Genomic DNA, 17,242 nt, shown 5'->3' with positions numbered 1-17,242 from the left:
TGAGCTGTTCTTATTTTTCATTTTCTTAGGGATTAGAACACTGATCATTAGAGATGACAGGTGTCACTTATTATGAAGTCAGGAGAATATAGCAAATTGCAGGAAAATATTCTCTGTGAAATGATATAAAAGATATAATGCTAACCTAGCCATGAATATAGATTGTTATTGTCTTAGTAAATACTATCATATGGAAGAAATTTTACCCTAGTTTATCCCGAAGAATGAAAAGTTTTTGTCTTTTCCCTCTTTGTTCAGCAATCTAGACAATAAAGAGGAAGATAAGGTAGTGTTTTTCAAGTTCACTGACATCTGGAGCTGGATAGCTCCAGGACTAGCCACAGGTTGTCCCTAGTTTTATGTCCTTTATTTTAATCATAATTCCTTGCAGCCTTCTGGCTGTGCTTCACAAATTCTGTAGTGAATTTTGAGAATGTTTCATGAAAAAATAAGTATGTTCTAATTAGCATGCTTAGCTTGAAAAAAGAAAAATAATGGCAAAATCATTCGTGCATTCATTCAATAAACATTTGTTGAATGTCTATTATGTGCAAGGATCTGTACTTCAAGATTACTTCCAGCTTGCAATGCAATCAGACTCAATAGAGAAACTTACTTTAAGCTTATTTTATATTGAATTAAAGGCCTGGGTAACTTTACTAAGAAGGGAATAATAATTTTAAGAAGCAAATTAATATCTGGTTTTTATACAAAGTTACTTTTAGTCTCTAAAATATTAAATAAGATGTGTATGTATGTATGTATGTGAGAGAGAAATCTAAACTCAAAACTCTCTAAAATTCAATATACAAAATTATCAATATAACAATACTATACCTTTGAGAATCTTTTGTTTCTGGGGTAATGGTGGTATGTCAGATTTTTGATCATTATTCTTCTCATCTCTTTCAGAGTTCAACTCAAAGAATGGCCCCATTTGACATTCCACAGGGTCTTCTTTGAAAATAGGTGATCTAGGGCTTATTTCTTCCCAAACACTGTTTTCCAATGTTTCTTTAATAAATGCTTTCAGATTAGAAAACTGATTATCTAGAGGAGACATTGGCAAGCTGTCCTCTCCAGTGACAGGTGGGAAATGCTTTTGGAAACAGGCTTTAATATAGTTACTATTAGACAAGACTTCAAAAATGTCCTTGTATTCATCCTGTACATTTGGTTCTTCACCATCCCAAAATGACAAAATGCCAGAGTTTCCTTGAGGATTGGACAGGTCTTCAAGATCTTTCTCTAGCACAGAGTCACCGGCAGTATTTATGATGTTACTATTACTTTGGGAGATAAGTTTTTGCTTTAATGCCCTAGTTAACACAGTCATCATGGATCCTTTCCATTTCTTGCTGGCCCCTTTTGTTTCATGGGCAGTGATCGGAGGGGTGACACTTGATCGCGTCATACTGGGCTGCCCTGAGGTACACTCCATGATTTCACTGTTGGTCTTATTGTGAGGACTAATACAGCCTTTGGATGAGATGCTAGAGAGTGATGATGTTACTGAGGACTCACTTTTTAATTTCAGACGCTCCTGCGCACTAGCACAATGACCACTATCTAATGTTTCCTTATGCTTACTGAAGTTTGGATGTTCTTCTTGAGAAACAGATTTTGCATCTGTATCTCTAGTGCCAGATATATAGTTGTTGGTTAAAGAATGCTTGTAGATTGATTGATTGGTTGGATCAAGATCCTTAGGCATTTGATCTGCACTTTCCTGAAGCATACAATTAAAGTTGTTTTCTAATGGGACCTGTGGGTTCTCAGAGTCAATCATGTAGTCCACACAGTGATTCAAGAAAAAAGCATCCTTAGGACTTTGTTTAGGTTGCAAACAGTATGTAGTCAAGTCAGAGTGAGATGGACTGCTGCTGGTGGAGCATGAAACAGAAGGCTTCACATCATCAGCACTGAAGCAGGAAGATAGAGAACTAGAAGGTGTAGAAAATTCTGAAAACTCAGGATGGGTACCATCCTGGCTGCTGATGCTTGATGCTGTGGCTCCCAGATGCTGCACCTTCAGAGATGGCAAAGAACAAACATTTGACTCTTTTCCACCTTGAGTCTGAGAGAGTGTATAGGCAACGGTGTTTGTGAAATCCATTATTCCTCCTGCATTATGCTGGGGATACAACTCAGATTTTGTATTTTCTTGGTTAATGATGATGTTTTTTCTCCATTTCTCTATTTCTCCATCATTTTCTAAAGGTTTTTTAAATGAGTCTGCATCACTCATCTTTAGAGGTTCATAAGCAGTAGGAGCAAAGTGTGGGGGAACAGTCTCAGTCTCAGAAATCTTTTCCTTTGTAGCAGTACATTCACTACTCTGATAATTCTTTTGTACCTGCTCAGTATCAAAAACTCCAAGTAACATTCCAAGTTCATTCTTATTGCTTTCTGGAGCTAGAGATTCTGTAAGGATATTTGCATTTTTTTCCTTATAATTAGCAAATTCATCAGGAGGAGGAGGAAGTGGAGGTGATGGTCTTAAAGAACAATCTGTACCTTGATGATTTTGAAAAGCCTGTCCCTTTAATTGAACACCTTGAGCTGATAGTGAAGGAGACTTTGAACATCTCTTTGTAGTAAGATTAGAATCATAATTTCCACTCTTGTATACTTTTTTCTTTCTTTGCTTAGACTGTACTATACTAATTAATAGATTCTGCCTCTTATCAACATAGGACATTTTAATTTTTTTCCCCACAACGTTCACTTTTAGGGAGGAATCTTCATTGCTGGCAATTGTGGTTTTGGATTTAGATGATGCTTTACACTTTCTGTCTCTTGTGTGAGCTGCCACTAACGTCTGATATTTAGAATAGGGGCATCTCCAAATGTGTTTTACTGGGTACCTCCAATGGATCTTTGGGCAACTCTTTTTTGTTTGGGTCAGATTTGTTTCAGCATCACTTAACGAACTTTTCTCAAGTTCCACTTTTACATTAAAGGCACCACATTTCATTTCTGTAGTAATTTTGCCTTTTGTTGACTTAAGGATTTCTACAGAGTTTGGGACGCTCTGCAGGGTAATTCTTCCTGATAGAGACCCTTTTGCATTGCCAAAGGTGACCATGGTGAGGAATCTCTCTTGCTGATGACAAGAAACCAAAGAACAGTCACTTTTCTTTCCCATGCTATCTTCAAGGGCAGAAAGAAACTGTTTATTTTCTTTGCATAATGGAGAATTATTTTGTTCTCTATTCATAGAAGCACACCTGTGCTCACCTCCATTTTCATCAGACTTCCCCAAGACCTCAGTGGGAAGAATGGTAGTTTCTGAAGTGTCTATTTCTGTTCCTTTTTCAAGATCTTTAGTATTTTGGGGGTGTGGATGATGGGTAGAGTGAGAGACATCTAAAAAAATGAAGTGTAAAAAATTTCTGAAAGAAATATATCAAACTATGATAAAGTGTTAAAAGCATTTCTCATCATTAGTTTTTATTTTAATTAAATATTTGAAAATTAAAAAAACTTTTTTCTATTTATTTTCTAGCTGCTTTTAATTTTAATCCAAGGTTCTTAGAATCCAAACTGTTTTGAAGCAGGTAAATTATTGTTAGGGGACAGAGTAGGTAAAATCCTGGGAATTAAGTCAGAAAAATTGGATTTCAAACCTAGCTTCAGATATTGATTAGCTATGTGATCTTGAGTAAGTGGCTTATCCTTTGTCTTCCTTTGTTTTCTCAACTATAAAATGGGAATAATAATAATACTTATCTCTCAGAGTTATTTTGAGGCTCAAATAAGATACTAAGTTTAAAATAATAAGCATGGTATCTGGCACTTAGTAGAGACTTTATACGGACTTATTATTTCTTATTACTTTGGAACACAAAGAGTAGAGTGTTATTTTTTTTTTTCTTTTGGCAAGGCAATTGGGGTCCAATAGCCAAGAAGAGTTAAGTGTCTAAAGTCAAATTTAAACTCAGGTCCAATTGCTTCTAGAGCTGGTGCTCTGTCCACTGTACCATCTAGTTGCCCCAGAGTACTATTTTAAAAAAGCAGGAATTGGTATTGCAACATCATAAAGTTGTTACCCTATTTTTGAGTTCAACCTAAATAGGGCAATAATCTCAAAATTAAGTAATTTTAAAGAAGTTTAGTTAGTTAAAAGAAGTTTAGAAAGTTTAGAAAAATTACTTAAGTTAAAAAAAAATCTGACCAGCCTTTACTTTTCCCCTTTTCTCCATTTTCTTCCCTTCCTTCTTTCTTTTTTCTCTATCTTCTATTTTTTGAAAGGATGGCAATGTTTTTAAAATTAAACAATGGAAAAGAAGTAAAATTTCCCAAATCTGGCAATATTTGTTCAGAGAATTTTACCTTAATGATAATTAATGAAATATGAGAGAAATTTAGCCATTTTTTTTTTTTTTACCATTAATAGCTTATAGGGAGTGGCCTTATGAATATACTGGAACAATTTACAGTGGCCTAGTTATGGCAGGAGGGAAAAGAGGAAGGGATAAGGCAAGGAAACAAGGAAGAAAAGAAGGAAGGAAGAAAAAAGAAGGAAAGGAAAAAAGAAGAGAAAGAAGGAAGGAAGGAAGGAAGGAAGGAAGGAAGGAAGGAAAGAAAGAAGGAAGGAAGGAAAGAAGGAAAGAAAGAAAGAAGAAAGGAGGGAAAGGAGAAAAAGAAGGAAAGAGAAAATGAGGGAAGGAAAGATTTACATATTGCCTATGTATCAGGTACTGTACTAAGTACTTTTTACAAATATTATCTCATTTAATCCTCATGACAATCCTGGGTGGTAGGTGCTATTATCCCCATTTTACTTTTGAGAAAACTGAGGAAGATAGCGGTTAAGTGAACTCCTGAGGATCACATAGCTAGTAAGTGTCTAAGACCATATTTGACATACAGGCCCAGTGTTTTACTGTACTATGAGCTGTGACTTTTAGGAAATGTTTACATAAAATATGTATCGATGACAATACATACTTAGCATAGTGCCTGACATATAATAGGAGCTTAACAAATGTTTCTAGATTGATGGATTTAAATATATCTTTCAGACTCTTTTAAAATAGGTCTTGCAATAAGGAGACTTTCAACCCTTCTTTAAGCACCACTTTCTTGTTAGAAATATGTTAAATCCTCTTTGCAATTTTCCCAAAAGGTGTAATCCTCTTAGCTTTTGCTACTGTTTCTACATTATAGGAAGACAATAACTAAAAATTTACACAATAGAACATTTGATCACAAACATCAAGAATTCAGAAAAATAGCAGCTCCAAATCATCTGCAATTGAATCAACATGCCCTCCTTTTTAAACGTGCTTAATTTGCATTAAATTATTTTAGTGTATCATATTCATAATACAAAATTTTAATACATGCATAATATTGAATGCATCAATGACAGAAAGTCTAAATCAAATGTATATTTATATGCATTTATCTCTCTAATGAAGCACAAAGACTAGAAACAACTTGATTCCTTTTATAGATATTTAGAAATACTAAAATAAACTTACATTCAGCTATAGTCAAGACTTTTCTGTTCTTAAAGATTTTTCTTCTTTTCCTCTTCATTTCAGAGATCTTGGATTCTTTAATTTTCACCTCGCTTTAAAAGAACCAGATAAGAAAATGTTAGGTCCATAGTAAAAGTTTTTCAATCAGACTCCTACTTCCTGTTCTAGATTATCAAAATTACTCAGCAATTTAATTCGTATGTCAATCTACCAACACCTGTCAATATCACTCAACCTGTCCCTTGAATACACATTCATTATTTTAATTATATATTTCTTTTCTCTATGTATTTATTGGTTTCATTGTCACTGTATGATGGCCTTTCCCATATGTATCTAAAATATGCAGCTATTTATCCTACAGTGTCGAGCTTTCACAGAAAAGGAGTCAGATAATGAGCCATTAAATAAATTGTAAGAATGAAATCATGGCAGTCATAATGGCTAAGTGACACAATGGATAGAATGCTGGACCTGAAGTCGGGAAAATCTGAGTTCAAATACAAGCACTGTCACGAGCTGTGTGATCTTGCTAAAACAACCTTTTCCCTTATCCCAAGGTAGTAATCCTGTGTTTCCTTTGTCTCATGAGCTCCATCATAGTAGACTGAATTATCTTATCTGAGCACAAGGATATTTTGTTTAACTTTATTTATTTTAAATACTTACTTTAATTTTTATAAACAGTATTACACAAATGTATTTGCTTCTTAAGGTGTATTTATTGGGAATACAATTGAGAGAAGACAACTAAAGGAGCAAATATTCCCAGAGAAGAGACAGAGATCGATCTAATATTGCAATGCTTTTCCAGTACTGTTTATGTCTGGTGTCATGGAGTTAACCAAAAGTGATTTAAAAATAAATGAAAAAAAGATCTACATCTCCTCTGATACTCCTTTTCAGAATAGAGAAGTGTTTATATAAAAAAAAAAAATCCATCTGTTCATTCAGTTAGCAGTCAAGTGAAGGACACTCTCCCCTTAACATCATTACATATTATGTAATTATACATGCCATATAATTATAGAAAGAGCAAATATATGCAGAATAAATTAGGGACATTAAATATAAGATAATTAGCAAGGAAGGGCACTAGCAGTGTGAGGGGATAATGAGGAAAAGGCATCATGGTGTAGAATGTGGTTCTTAAGCTATCTCAAAGAAATTTAAATATATTATGAAGTAGTTATTGATATTTTGGAGGGGGCAAAGAATTTCAGAGTAAAACTATTATATATTGATAGAATCAGAAGAAATAATTTAATGAAATAGTATGGATGTAGGATTTTTTTTCCTTTTTTTTTTTTTTTAAAAGAAAGGATCTACCAAAGCTAATTTAATCATCAAAGTCAGTATAAAGTTTCCAGGACTCTCATAGCAGTTTCAAAGAAAATTAAGCACGGTAGCTTAAATTTTGGGTAAATGAAAAGGGAAAAAACCTTCTAAAGTTTAAAATTTGAAACATATGTTTATTTATTTATTGGTAGGGACAGGATCAATGCTTCAGAAAGGTATTTTCCATTGTGATAATGTACTTTCATTGAATTACTTGGAAACAAGTTTGTAAAAGCAACTGCCGTTTATGATGTATATAGATTCCTAAGAATAACATATCCAGATCTGATTTGAGAATTATTTATAACAAAAAAGTTGACCAGAATCTGAAGTCCACTGTCCATATGAAGTCAAGATAACTAAATGAGTGGATTTCAGTGCTTATGGAGACATTAGATCTTCAGACTCCTATTTTTTTGTTTGTTGTACTCTCTGTGAGAATTTAGTTAACCCAACTATTTGGAAAAGAAAAAGTAAGGTAAAAATTAACACAGATTCTATTGTTTTTATTAGTTGATTTTAAACTCTGGGTAAAACAGAGTTTGTTCATGAATGTGTTTATTGCTGGGAAGAGAAAGTAAAGTATAGTGTCTTTTAAAAATGTTCTTCCACAAAATTATAAATATTATTGTTCTATCTAGAAGTGTCAGAAATAGAATGTTGTGGAAAAAGCAGCAATGGCTTAATTCAGGGCTTCCTAATATGAATTCTGTAAGCTTACTTTTTTTGATAATGATATTTCAATATAATGTTTCCTCTGTAATTTTATTTTATATAATTAAAAACATTATTCTGAGCAGGGACCAAAAAACTTCACCAGATTGTAAAGAAGGTCCACAATACAATAAAAAGGTAAGAACCTCATGCTTAATTGAAGCTGAAGTAAGCACTTTCCTATTATGACTGTAAAGAAGCTGAACAAAACAGAAAAATAAGATGTAGGATTGGAGAGAGACCTACCTTTCTTAGGTAATTATTTTAACTTTCTTTTATCTTATAAGGATTAACAGATTTTCTTGAGAATGAATTTTTCTTGGTGTTTTCAGTAAATTGCATGGTGGAACTAAGCTTTCAGTGGTAAGGGGAGGTTATTTACATTTATAGTGATGATTAGATATGTCTCTTTGCAAATTGCAAATAATTATATCTTGTGTTAAAACTAATATTTTATGTTAATACTAAATGTATTGTTAATAAATTCAATGGCTAGCAGCTTTTATTTCTCTAATTCTGGGTAATTAAGGATTTTGATATGCAGATATCAGCAATTGCATGTGGGTAAAATTATTTCAGTTTATTAAATAAACATCATTTGATAAACTGGGTTTGGATATCTGAACTAATTAATTAATGATAGAAATTTTGCAATTTAGTAATTAATGAAGAACTATCCAAATATATACCCATGTGACTTTAGGATGATAAGAAGGACTATGATAAAGTGTCAAATGGGGAGTCATTTATAAGTGACTGTGGATGAGTCTATAAACTTTACTGCAAAAGCATATGTCCTCTGATACAAAAAATGTGTGATCTTAAATCACACAGTGGAACTTCTTGCTTTTATAAGGTACTATTTGTTTGAATATGGATTACTGATATAGTAAGGCATATTTGACATCTTGTTAAAATAAAAGATACTGATACATATTAACTCATTTGGAATTTAGAAGATCATTCCTTGAAGCATATATAAACAGAATTTACATATGTTAGATGCAATGTATGATGAAATTGTCTTGATATGTTAAACATCAAGTAATTATAAAAACTCATATTTATCCCATTTCTGAAACTTATTAGTTATTCAGTCTGGGAAAGTCTGTAAGTTATCTGAGTCTCAGTTTTTTTTTAACCTGTGAAAATAATATGCTACCTACATTACAAGATTCTGGTAAGGAAAGTTATTTGTAAATTTTAAGTTTTTATATAAATGGGAACAGTGCTTTATGATGAGTAAACTGAGATTTACAGAAGTTAAGAGGTCATATAGCTAGTAGATTATCAAAGCCAGGAATTGAGCCCAGAACTTGAAGCTTCAAGTCTAGGCTTTCCATTTTGCCCAAAGAAATGTTTCCTTTTATTTTTGTCCTGCTTTATTTATGCAGTTCATTTAGACTTGTACTTAAAACTACAGGAAAAGGATATTCTAAAAGTATTATAGTCATAAAAATTTAAAAACATGAAGAAATACCAACTCACCTAGACAAAGACTTCATAAACTGTTCCGGTTTTCAAGAGACATGGAGAAAACACAGTATTTATTTTGAAAGGAAGATCAAAGGAATATGGACTATTCCTTACCTTGGCTTATACCACTTCTTTGTTTTCTATTTTGGTCTTGCAAATCCCAAATCTGATTGGCATGTTTAATCCTATGCAGTGTTAAGATTAGTTTACCTTTCTTTAATCAGCATGCTTTAAATTTTAGTTTAATGGTTTCAACATTTAGTGAGCTATTATTATATGTAAATACTAATCATTTATCTTGATGTAAATGATAGTGACCCAGTATTTTTGCAATGAACTTATAAGGGATAATAAAATATTATTATGTGTTTCTGTGACTACTTGTTTTCTTATGCTTCCTTTGCAGCAGATGTGTAATGGAAATTCTGAAAAAGATCCTGTAACTGGATTGTAATAAAAGGGAAAAATAAACAGGCTGCATCTGAAATAAAATAAAACAGAAACAATTCAGGAAAAATAGATTCACTATTGGGTCTAAGCTATTCATTTATTCAATCTACGTTGGTGATTAGCTCAGTAACAGACAGACTTCCACTTCTCTTCTTGTGGCCAGATGTTTGTCATTTACTTCTATTTTGAAAGGCCTGAAACTTTGTGTTCATTTATTTTAAAGAAACAAGAAAAGTTATTTCTTTAAGGGAAGATCCATAAAGATTATTTGCAAAGCAGTAATATACCTATAAATATGTGTGAAATAGCTATGTCTTGTGTGTCTAATAATACCTCTCTTCTTAGAGTTCTTAGACATAATTTAATCATAAACATCCCACTTAGGTTCAAAGAAGCCAAGAATTTAGTAAAAGAAAAAAAAATTTTTTTTTAAAGCACCTACTATATGCCAGACACTGTGCAAGGTATTGAAGACACACACACACACACACACACACACACACACACACACACCACACCTATAAAAAATTGTCAAGGAGCATACAACCAAATTATGTATATGGTCCAATGGATAGAGCACTGGGTCTACAGTTAAGAAGACTTGAGTGCAAGTTCAATCACAGGAATTGGTGGTAATAGTAGTAGGCAAATTTCTTAACCTTTGCCTCAGTTTCCTTAATTATAAAATGGAGATGATAATAGCAACTACCTTGCAGGATTTGTTTTGAAGATAAAATAAGATGGTTTTTGTAAAGAATTTAGCATAGTATCTGGCACATTATAATACTTGGCTAGTTTCCTTTTTTTTCTTCCTTCTTACAAACAAAATATATACAGAATTAATCAGTGGAAGAAAGGTACTAGAATTAAGGTGGATGAGGAAAGACTTTTTGAACAAGATGGGATTTTAGTTGAAATTCTGAAGAATCCAGAGAAACCAGAAGTGGAGTCAAGGGAAAGTGGAAAGAAAATAAATTCAGTTCTGGATATGTATTTATGAGATATCTACATCTATGAGATGTTCAGTAGGCAGGTAGAGATGCTAAACTAGAAGTCAGCAGAAAGTTTAGTGTTGGATAAGGAAATGTAAAAGTCATTAGAAGAGAGATCATTAGTGAATGACTCTATTTCACATCATAAGAAATTGCTGACTTGGTTTATCTATACATCAGAGTCCCAGGGAAGTGCACTGGCTTCCTTAGTATTGTCAAGCATAAAAATGAAATTCTCATTGTTCAATTATGGGCTGAAGAAGGAAACATTTTGGAAGCATCTTTTCCCCTTTCATTGATGTTATTATTTTTAACTATTTTTCTCTTAAAATGATGTTTAAAAAACAAATTATGTTTGTACTTTTTCTTGTTAAAGTAGTGTTACTATTAAGCTTATATAAAAAGAAAAAGGCTGCATGGGGGGAAAAATCTATTTCAATAATGAGGGACATAGAATTTTGATAAAAACAAGTCAGACAAAAGTGTAAAATCAAAACTACTCAAAAGCTCTTTGTTTAGTCTAGACCTGTAATTTCTTCTGTTTAGAGGATTCCCAGTATGGAAACTCTTTTCACACAAAGTGAATACACAACTGCCATTAACTTTCAGTCTTAGAGAATTGCCTTGGGGCAGTGAACAAACTTAAGTGGCTTGCCCAAGATAAACATAACTAGGATAGGAAGCACTTGAACCCAGCTCTATTCAGTTCCTAGGTCAGCACTATATCCACTATGCCATGTTTCTCTCATTGTCATTTATTTACTTAAAAAATATCCATAAACTTAAATTTGAGGAGAAAAATAATTTACGAAGTACTTCCATAGTTTTAGACTTGTGGAATAAGGTCAATTTACATTGTATCTTTTTTTTTTTTTTTTGAGCAAAAAAACCCCCCAAACACAGAACTGTACCTTGTAGAAAGGATTGCTCAAGAGCTGAGAAGCATTTGTTGATGAGTGTCATACTATATGGGTGGAAAGTAGATAAAATAAAATGATGCATAAGAAGGTCCAATCTATGATTTGGATGATATTGATTCTTTTGTGAAACACAAATTGGGCTAGGACATGAAATATAGTACAGAAAATAGTAGAGTACAAATAACATTTCACAAGGAAAAAGTTATTATATGGAATACCTGTAAATACTTACTTAAATCTATGGAAAGAAATACTTTTTATTTCATTTGTGTGAGAACTGCCAAAATGTAAAAAACTTCACCAGTGCAGAATACAACTTACCTAAAACATTTCATCGTACTCCAGGTATGGAGGACTCAGAATTTTCTGAGGCTCATTAAAGTAGCTTGTTCATTGTCACACATTAAGCATCAAAAATGGGGTGTTGCAACAGGAATAACCTTCAATCACTGTTTTATCCAATTACAAGCTCAAAAATTAGATCTAATAACTTAAATCATGTTTGAATCCAAACATGTTTCACTAGATGTAATTATAGTGTTGCAGTAGATTGGAGATTGAAGTAGACTCATTCTGGAAGTATTCCTTCTCTCCTTAGAATTTCTCTCAATGCTTGGAGTCGTCTCCAAGTTCTCCTTTGCAGGAACATTCTTCCATCATGCTGGCCTTTTCTAATTGACTGATTTCTTCATCATCTCCACTTTTGAGATTGGGCCCAGGTTGACTGTATTTCATTTCTTTTCTGGTTATGTTCCAGATTCTCTGGACTTTGTCAACATTTTTATGTTGTCTTCTCCTGCCAGCCTATAACCTCAATTTGGAACTATACTCAAAAGGCTATAAAACTATGCATACCCTTTGATCTAACAGTATCACTATAAGTCTTATCCCAAAAAGATCATAAAAAAGGAAAAGGACACACAGTATCTTTTTTTTGTAGTGTCAAGGAATTAGAAATTAACTGTGTGCCCATGAATTGGGGAATTTCTGAGTATATGAATATAATGTAATATTCTAAGAAATGATGAGCAGACTGATTTTAGAAAAGCCTGGATTGATATGAACTCATGCTGAGGAAAATAAACAAAACCAGGAGAACATCATATACAACTACAAGATTATGGGGTGATCAATTGTAACGAACAAGATAGTGATGCAAGATAATACCAATAGACTTGGGTTGGGAAATGCTATCTGCATCCAGAGAAAATTATGGAGACTGAATGTAGATTAAAGCATTGCAATTTCATCTTTTTGTTTGTTTATTTTCTTCCCTGTGTTTTTTTCCTTTTTGGTCTTTTCTTGCACAACCTGACAACTATGGTAATATGTTTAAAAGGATTGCACATATTTAACCTATATCAGATTACTTGCTGTCTTGGGGAGGGGGAATATAAGGAAGAGGAGAAAACACAAAGTCTTAAAAAAATGAATTTGAAAAATATTTTACATGTATTTGAAAAAATAAAATACTGTTGACGGAAAAAATGGAATATGAGCCCCTTGAGAGTTTTTCCTTTTTCTTTGTATTTGTATTTCTAAACCCTTAGCACAGTGCCTAATCTGTGAATATTTAATAAATGATGTTGCTTGTTGTCTACTCCCACTTCAAAGTGAAAGGCAGAAATAAAGCAACATTATTAGCATCCAACATATTCCAAGTGATCTCTCTGAAATATTTCTGTGTAGCTTTTCTTGGAAAGGGCAAGTGCCTACTGAACATAAAGGGCCCCACAAAAAAGTATTTATGCTGGCTATATAATGCTCTATGAAAAACAGTGCAGTGGACAGAAGGCCAACTTTGAATTAGAAAAATCTAGTTTCATATTCGGCTTCTCCCACATACTAGTTATGCAATCATGAGTAGAACTTTTAATTTTTCAATATTCCAGGCAATATTTTTAGGCTACAAATTACAGAGACCAACCAATTTATGAAGATGAGGCAGTTTCCAAATTGGGAACTTTCATACCAATGAAAGAATAATAGGTCTATACCAAAAAAAAAAAAAAAAAAAAAAAAAAAAAAAAAAGCTCTTTAATGAGGATAAAAATCACTTTTTATTATGACAATATCTTGACAGAGTTTCAGCAAGAGATTAGCAAGTAAGAGATAAGAATTACTTGCTGTTCTTCCATAATAGAAAGGTACTTTTACTCTTCACAAAATTTCCAAAGCATTGTAAACATTTGGTACATCTGTCAATCCCTTCTTTTAAGTAAAGTGTTCTTTTGATGACAAGTTAAGAGGTACATAACTAAAGGAAACTATTTCCAGATACAAAATAAGGTGGTATTTTTCTTTTTATAGAAAGTGTTTTCTTTTTTCATTTTTTAAAGAATCAAAACTCAGAATAAAAATTTATACGATTAATATGAGAAAATGCAAGATTAATCTAAACTTTTGTCAGCCTACAAAATATACCCCAAACAGTCAGGACATGTATAAAAGCCTTCCACAAAGATTAGATCCCTGCCTCTTTTCTCACATATAACTCTTGAGGTGATAGCCACTGATAGCAGATGACTGTGAATTCTGAGATTCTTTACTTCTACTCACCATGAGGCCTATTTTTCTTGGCACTATAAGGAGATTTAAACTGGCTTTAGACTGACCAAGTGTTTTCACAGATGTAAGACAATTTGAGTTGGAAAGGAAAATAATTCTCATCACAGAATTTCCCTGATAAATGGTTTTTTAAAAAGTCATTTTACTTCCATTGATACAGAGATGACTTCTGATGCATTCAGCCATCTGAAAAGAGAGGAGATAAATATTTATAAGGTGCTCAACTTCACTGAAGTGTTCAGAACATTGCACATTTCCAATAGACTGTAATTACAGACTAACATAAAATAAGCAGTTTAAAAAGTAAACTAAAATAAGTTATGGGGGAGATCAAATATGCCTTCAAGAAAGTACTCAAAATAATAGCCTGGAACAGCTCTAACTGAATACTGTTTCTGCTTCAGGGTAGAAATTCTTCATTCTTAAGATCAGAATCAAAAACCAAATAAAATATTTTGTTGGGTTTATTTTTTTTAAAAGAAAATATGAAAGAAAATAACCAAAATAAAATAGAAAAACATAGATAAGACAAATTTTTAGTTCCTACAAATCAATTCAACAAACATTTTATCTGTCTAAGTGGTGAGCACAGTGCTAGGCACTGGTGGGGCAGAGAATAGGGGAGAGTAAAAGATAATTTTTTATTGCTTGGGTTTAACAGTCTCATGGGAGGATCACACAAATAACATATTTACATGCTTTTGTGATCCTGCAGCTATGATAACTAGAACTGAAATAGGATTTTTTTGAACCTTGGAAGAAAAGACAGGAAAAAGTTTGAAAGTAGACAATTCTCTCTGATACTAGCTTTAGGAAGATCAGAATGAGAAGAAATCACCTTTCCATATTATCTGGTAGTTTCTAACCCAATCCCAAAAGCATTTATTAATCACTAATATCTTCAAGGTGCTACACTAGATATGTCCAAGGTATCTATACTAGATAAAATAGGGATACTAATAGTATCTACTTCACTGTACTGTTTTGAGGATCAAATCAGGTAACATATATAAAGTCATTTGCAAATCTTAAAGCTCTAAATAGGTGGTGGTGTTGTTATAGAAAACAATGAGAAACAACAGTTCCTGACCAGCAGAAATTTACTTTCTCCTGGGGGTTAGAGAGGAATGTAAAATGTAATGAGAAAAGTATATTTGTAGTGATTAGAAGAGAAAAAGAATACTAAGTAGTAGGATCACAAAATATTTCTATTAGGAGGTAGCACATAAGTCAAACCTTAAAGGAATCTAAGGAATTTAAGTTACTAATGCAGGTCACAAACTGGGGAAGCCTAGGGATGATACAAAGCTAGAAGTAGAATGCTGAGCTCTGGAAACAGCAGGTAGGTCACTTCAGGTGAAACACAGAGATTATGAAGAGTAATGCTGCACCAAAAGCCTGTAGAGGTGATCAGGGGCTGTAGTGTTCCTGTTGGTTTTCTGGAGGTATCTGGAGCAACCTTCGTTTCAATAGAGTAATCACCATGCAGCTGATGAAGATGGAATGAATGTCTCTCCTTGGCTCTGAGAGCTTGAGCTCCCACCTCTGTTTTCTCTGGCTCTGAATCTGGCTGAGTTTGTACCACTTTAGAGGCTCTATTTTAATTACATCATCATAGGTGTGAATCTTGTAGAATTATATTAAGTACTAAGTAAATGTACTGAACTAGAGAACTATGAATCACCATGCTAAACTAGATAGCCATTGTATCATCAATTCCACTGAATTAACACCTTGAAAGAATCCTTGTTTTAAGTACAAAGTTCTGGCCCATAACAAGGGGGCACACTATATTTTATTCTTAAGAAAATAGAGAGCCACCGAGGCTTACTGAGAGGAGAGCAATATAGTCAGACATGATTCAGAAAAAAATATTTTGTCATCTGTGTGGAGAAAGAAACTGGAAGCCTGGAATCCACTTAAACTATTTCATTAAATCCATATGAGAAGTGATGAGGGCCTGAATTAAGGTAGTAGCCATGTGAAAAAAGAGCTCATAACACTGGCAAGAAATGTGGAAGGATAACTGATAAGATTCTAATTTATTATAGCAAATAAGGGAAATAATAGATGATGTAAGGATTTATTCAAATGCTTACTCTGTGACAGACACAGTGCTATGCCCTTTATAGATAGCTCATTTGAAAAGGAAGAGTTGAAGACCCTGAAGCTGTGAACTTGGGTGATTGGAAGGAAAGAAGTTCCAGCAACAGAAATAAGGAAGCTTAGAGAAGGGTTGGTTTTGAGATATCTAGGAGACATTCCATTGGAGATGTCAAACATAGTAGTGATGCAGGATTAAAAGTCAAGAGAGAGTTTACTGCTTTGGGAGTCAACTGAATGATTGATTGAACTCACAGGTGCTGATGAGATCACAAACTGAAAGGGTTAATGGAGAGAAGAGAGCTTGGGACAGAATCTGTAAAGATTCCTCCAGTAAGGGGTTAGAATTTGGAGGATGATTCAACAAAAACACTGAGGAGTATACAGATAAGAGGAGCATCAGGAATGTCATGAAATCAGAAAGAGAAAGGTAACATAAGGTTAGTTATAAGGATGGTCAATTATTCTTGCTAATTAGGTTTTAGTTAGGCTACATGTGGCTTGTTCTGGTTGGCTACAGTGGGAGGCAAGGGAAGATATGACATTTTTATCTACCTATCCATTTGTTTCCTCTATCATTGTTACACAGAACACATGCAGGTGAGACTTTGGCACTGATGGTGACTGAGGCCCAGCCCAAGGATGAATTTGTCATAAAGATCCTACACTGAGATGAGAGGGTCTTGGAGCTTTGGAAGACATTTACTTGATAGAAATGACCCAGGTGATCAGATATATGAACTCTGGTCTTGCTTCCCATTTCATGTTTGTATGTGGAGAGGAGAGGGAGAGGTAATAATAATAATAGTAGAAGAAGCAGTAACAACAGCAGCAGTAGTAGTAATGGCAGCAGCAGCAGTGGTAGTAACAGCGATAAAAGTAGTTAAGTAGTAGTAGTGGTGCTGGGTGGTGTTAACAGCAGCATCAGTAATAGTGGTAGCAGCAGCACATTGGTAGTAGTAGCAGCAGCAACAGCAGCAGCAGCAGCAGTAGTAATAGCAGTAGTAGTAGCAGCAGCAGTAGTAATAATCGCAGTAATAGTAGCAGCAGCAACAGCAGTAGTAGTAATAGCAGTAGCAGCAGCAGCAACAGCAGCAGCAGTAGTAGTAATAATAATAGCAGTAATAGCAGCAGTAGTAGTAATAGTAGCAGTAATAGCAGCAGTATCAGTAGAAGTAGTAATAATAATAGC

At 33.6% G+C, this 17,242-nt stretch overlaps 1 protein-coding gene across 2 annotated transcripts in view; it reads right to left on the bottom strand.

The window, feature by feature from the left end:
- LOC105749259 overlaps positions 1–15,474 on the bottom strand; it is a 155,348-nt gene extending 139,874 nt beyond the window's left edge. For both annotated transcript variants that reach the window (XM_031968758.1, XM_031968765.1), the window contains exons 1-3: positions 13,939–15,474; positions 5,490–5,581; positions 838–3,369 (exon numbers count right to left, since the gene is read on the bottom strand). In XM_031968758.1, the coding sequence (XP_031824618.1) occupies positions 838–3,369; positions 5,490–5,547 (2,590 nt within the window). In that variant the 5' untranslated portion in view covers positions 5,548–5,581; positions 13,939–15,474. The remainder of the gene's footprint in view (positions 1–837; positions 3,370–5,489; positions 5,582–13,938) is intronic.
- Between the last annotated feature and the right edge of the window lie 1,768 nt (positions 15,475–17,242).

The sequence above is a fragment of the Sarcophilus harrisii genome, chromosome 1, assembly GCF_902635505.1.
Source record: "Sarcophilus harrisii chromosome 1, mSarHar1.11, whole genome shotgun sequence".
Classification (NCBI taxonomy): Eukaryota; Metazoa; Chordata; class Mammalia; order Dasyuromorphia; family Dasyuridae; genus Sarcophilus; species Sarcophilus harrisii.
This window is presented reverse-complemented; position numbering and strand designations above follow the sequence as displayed.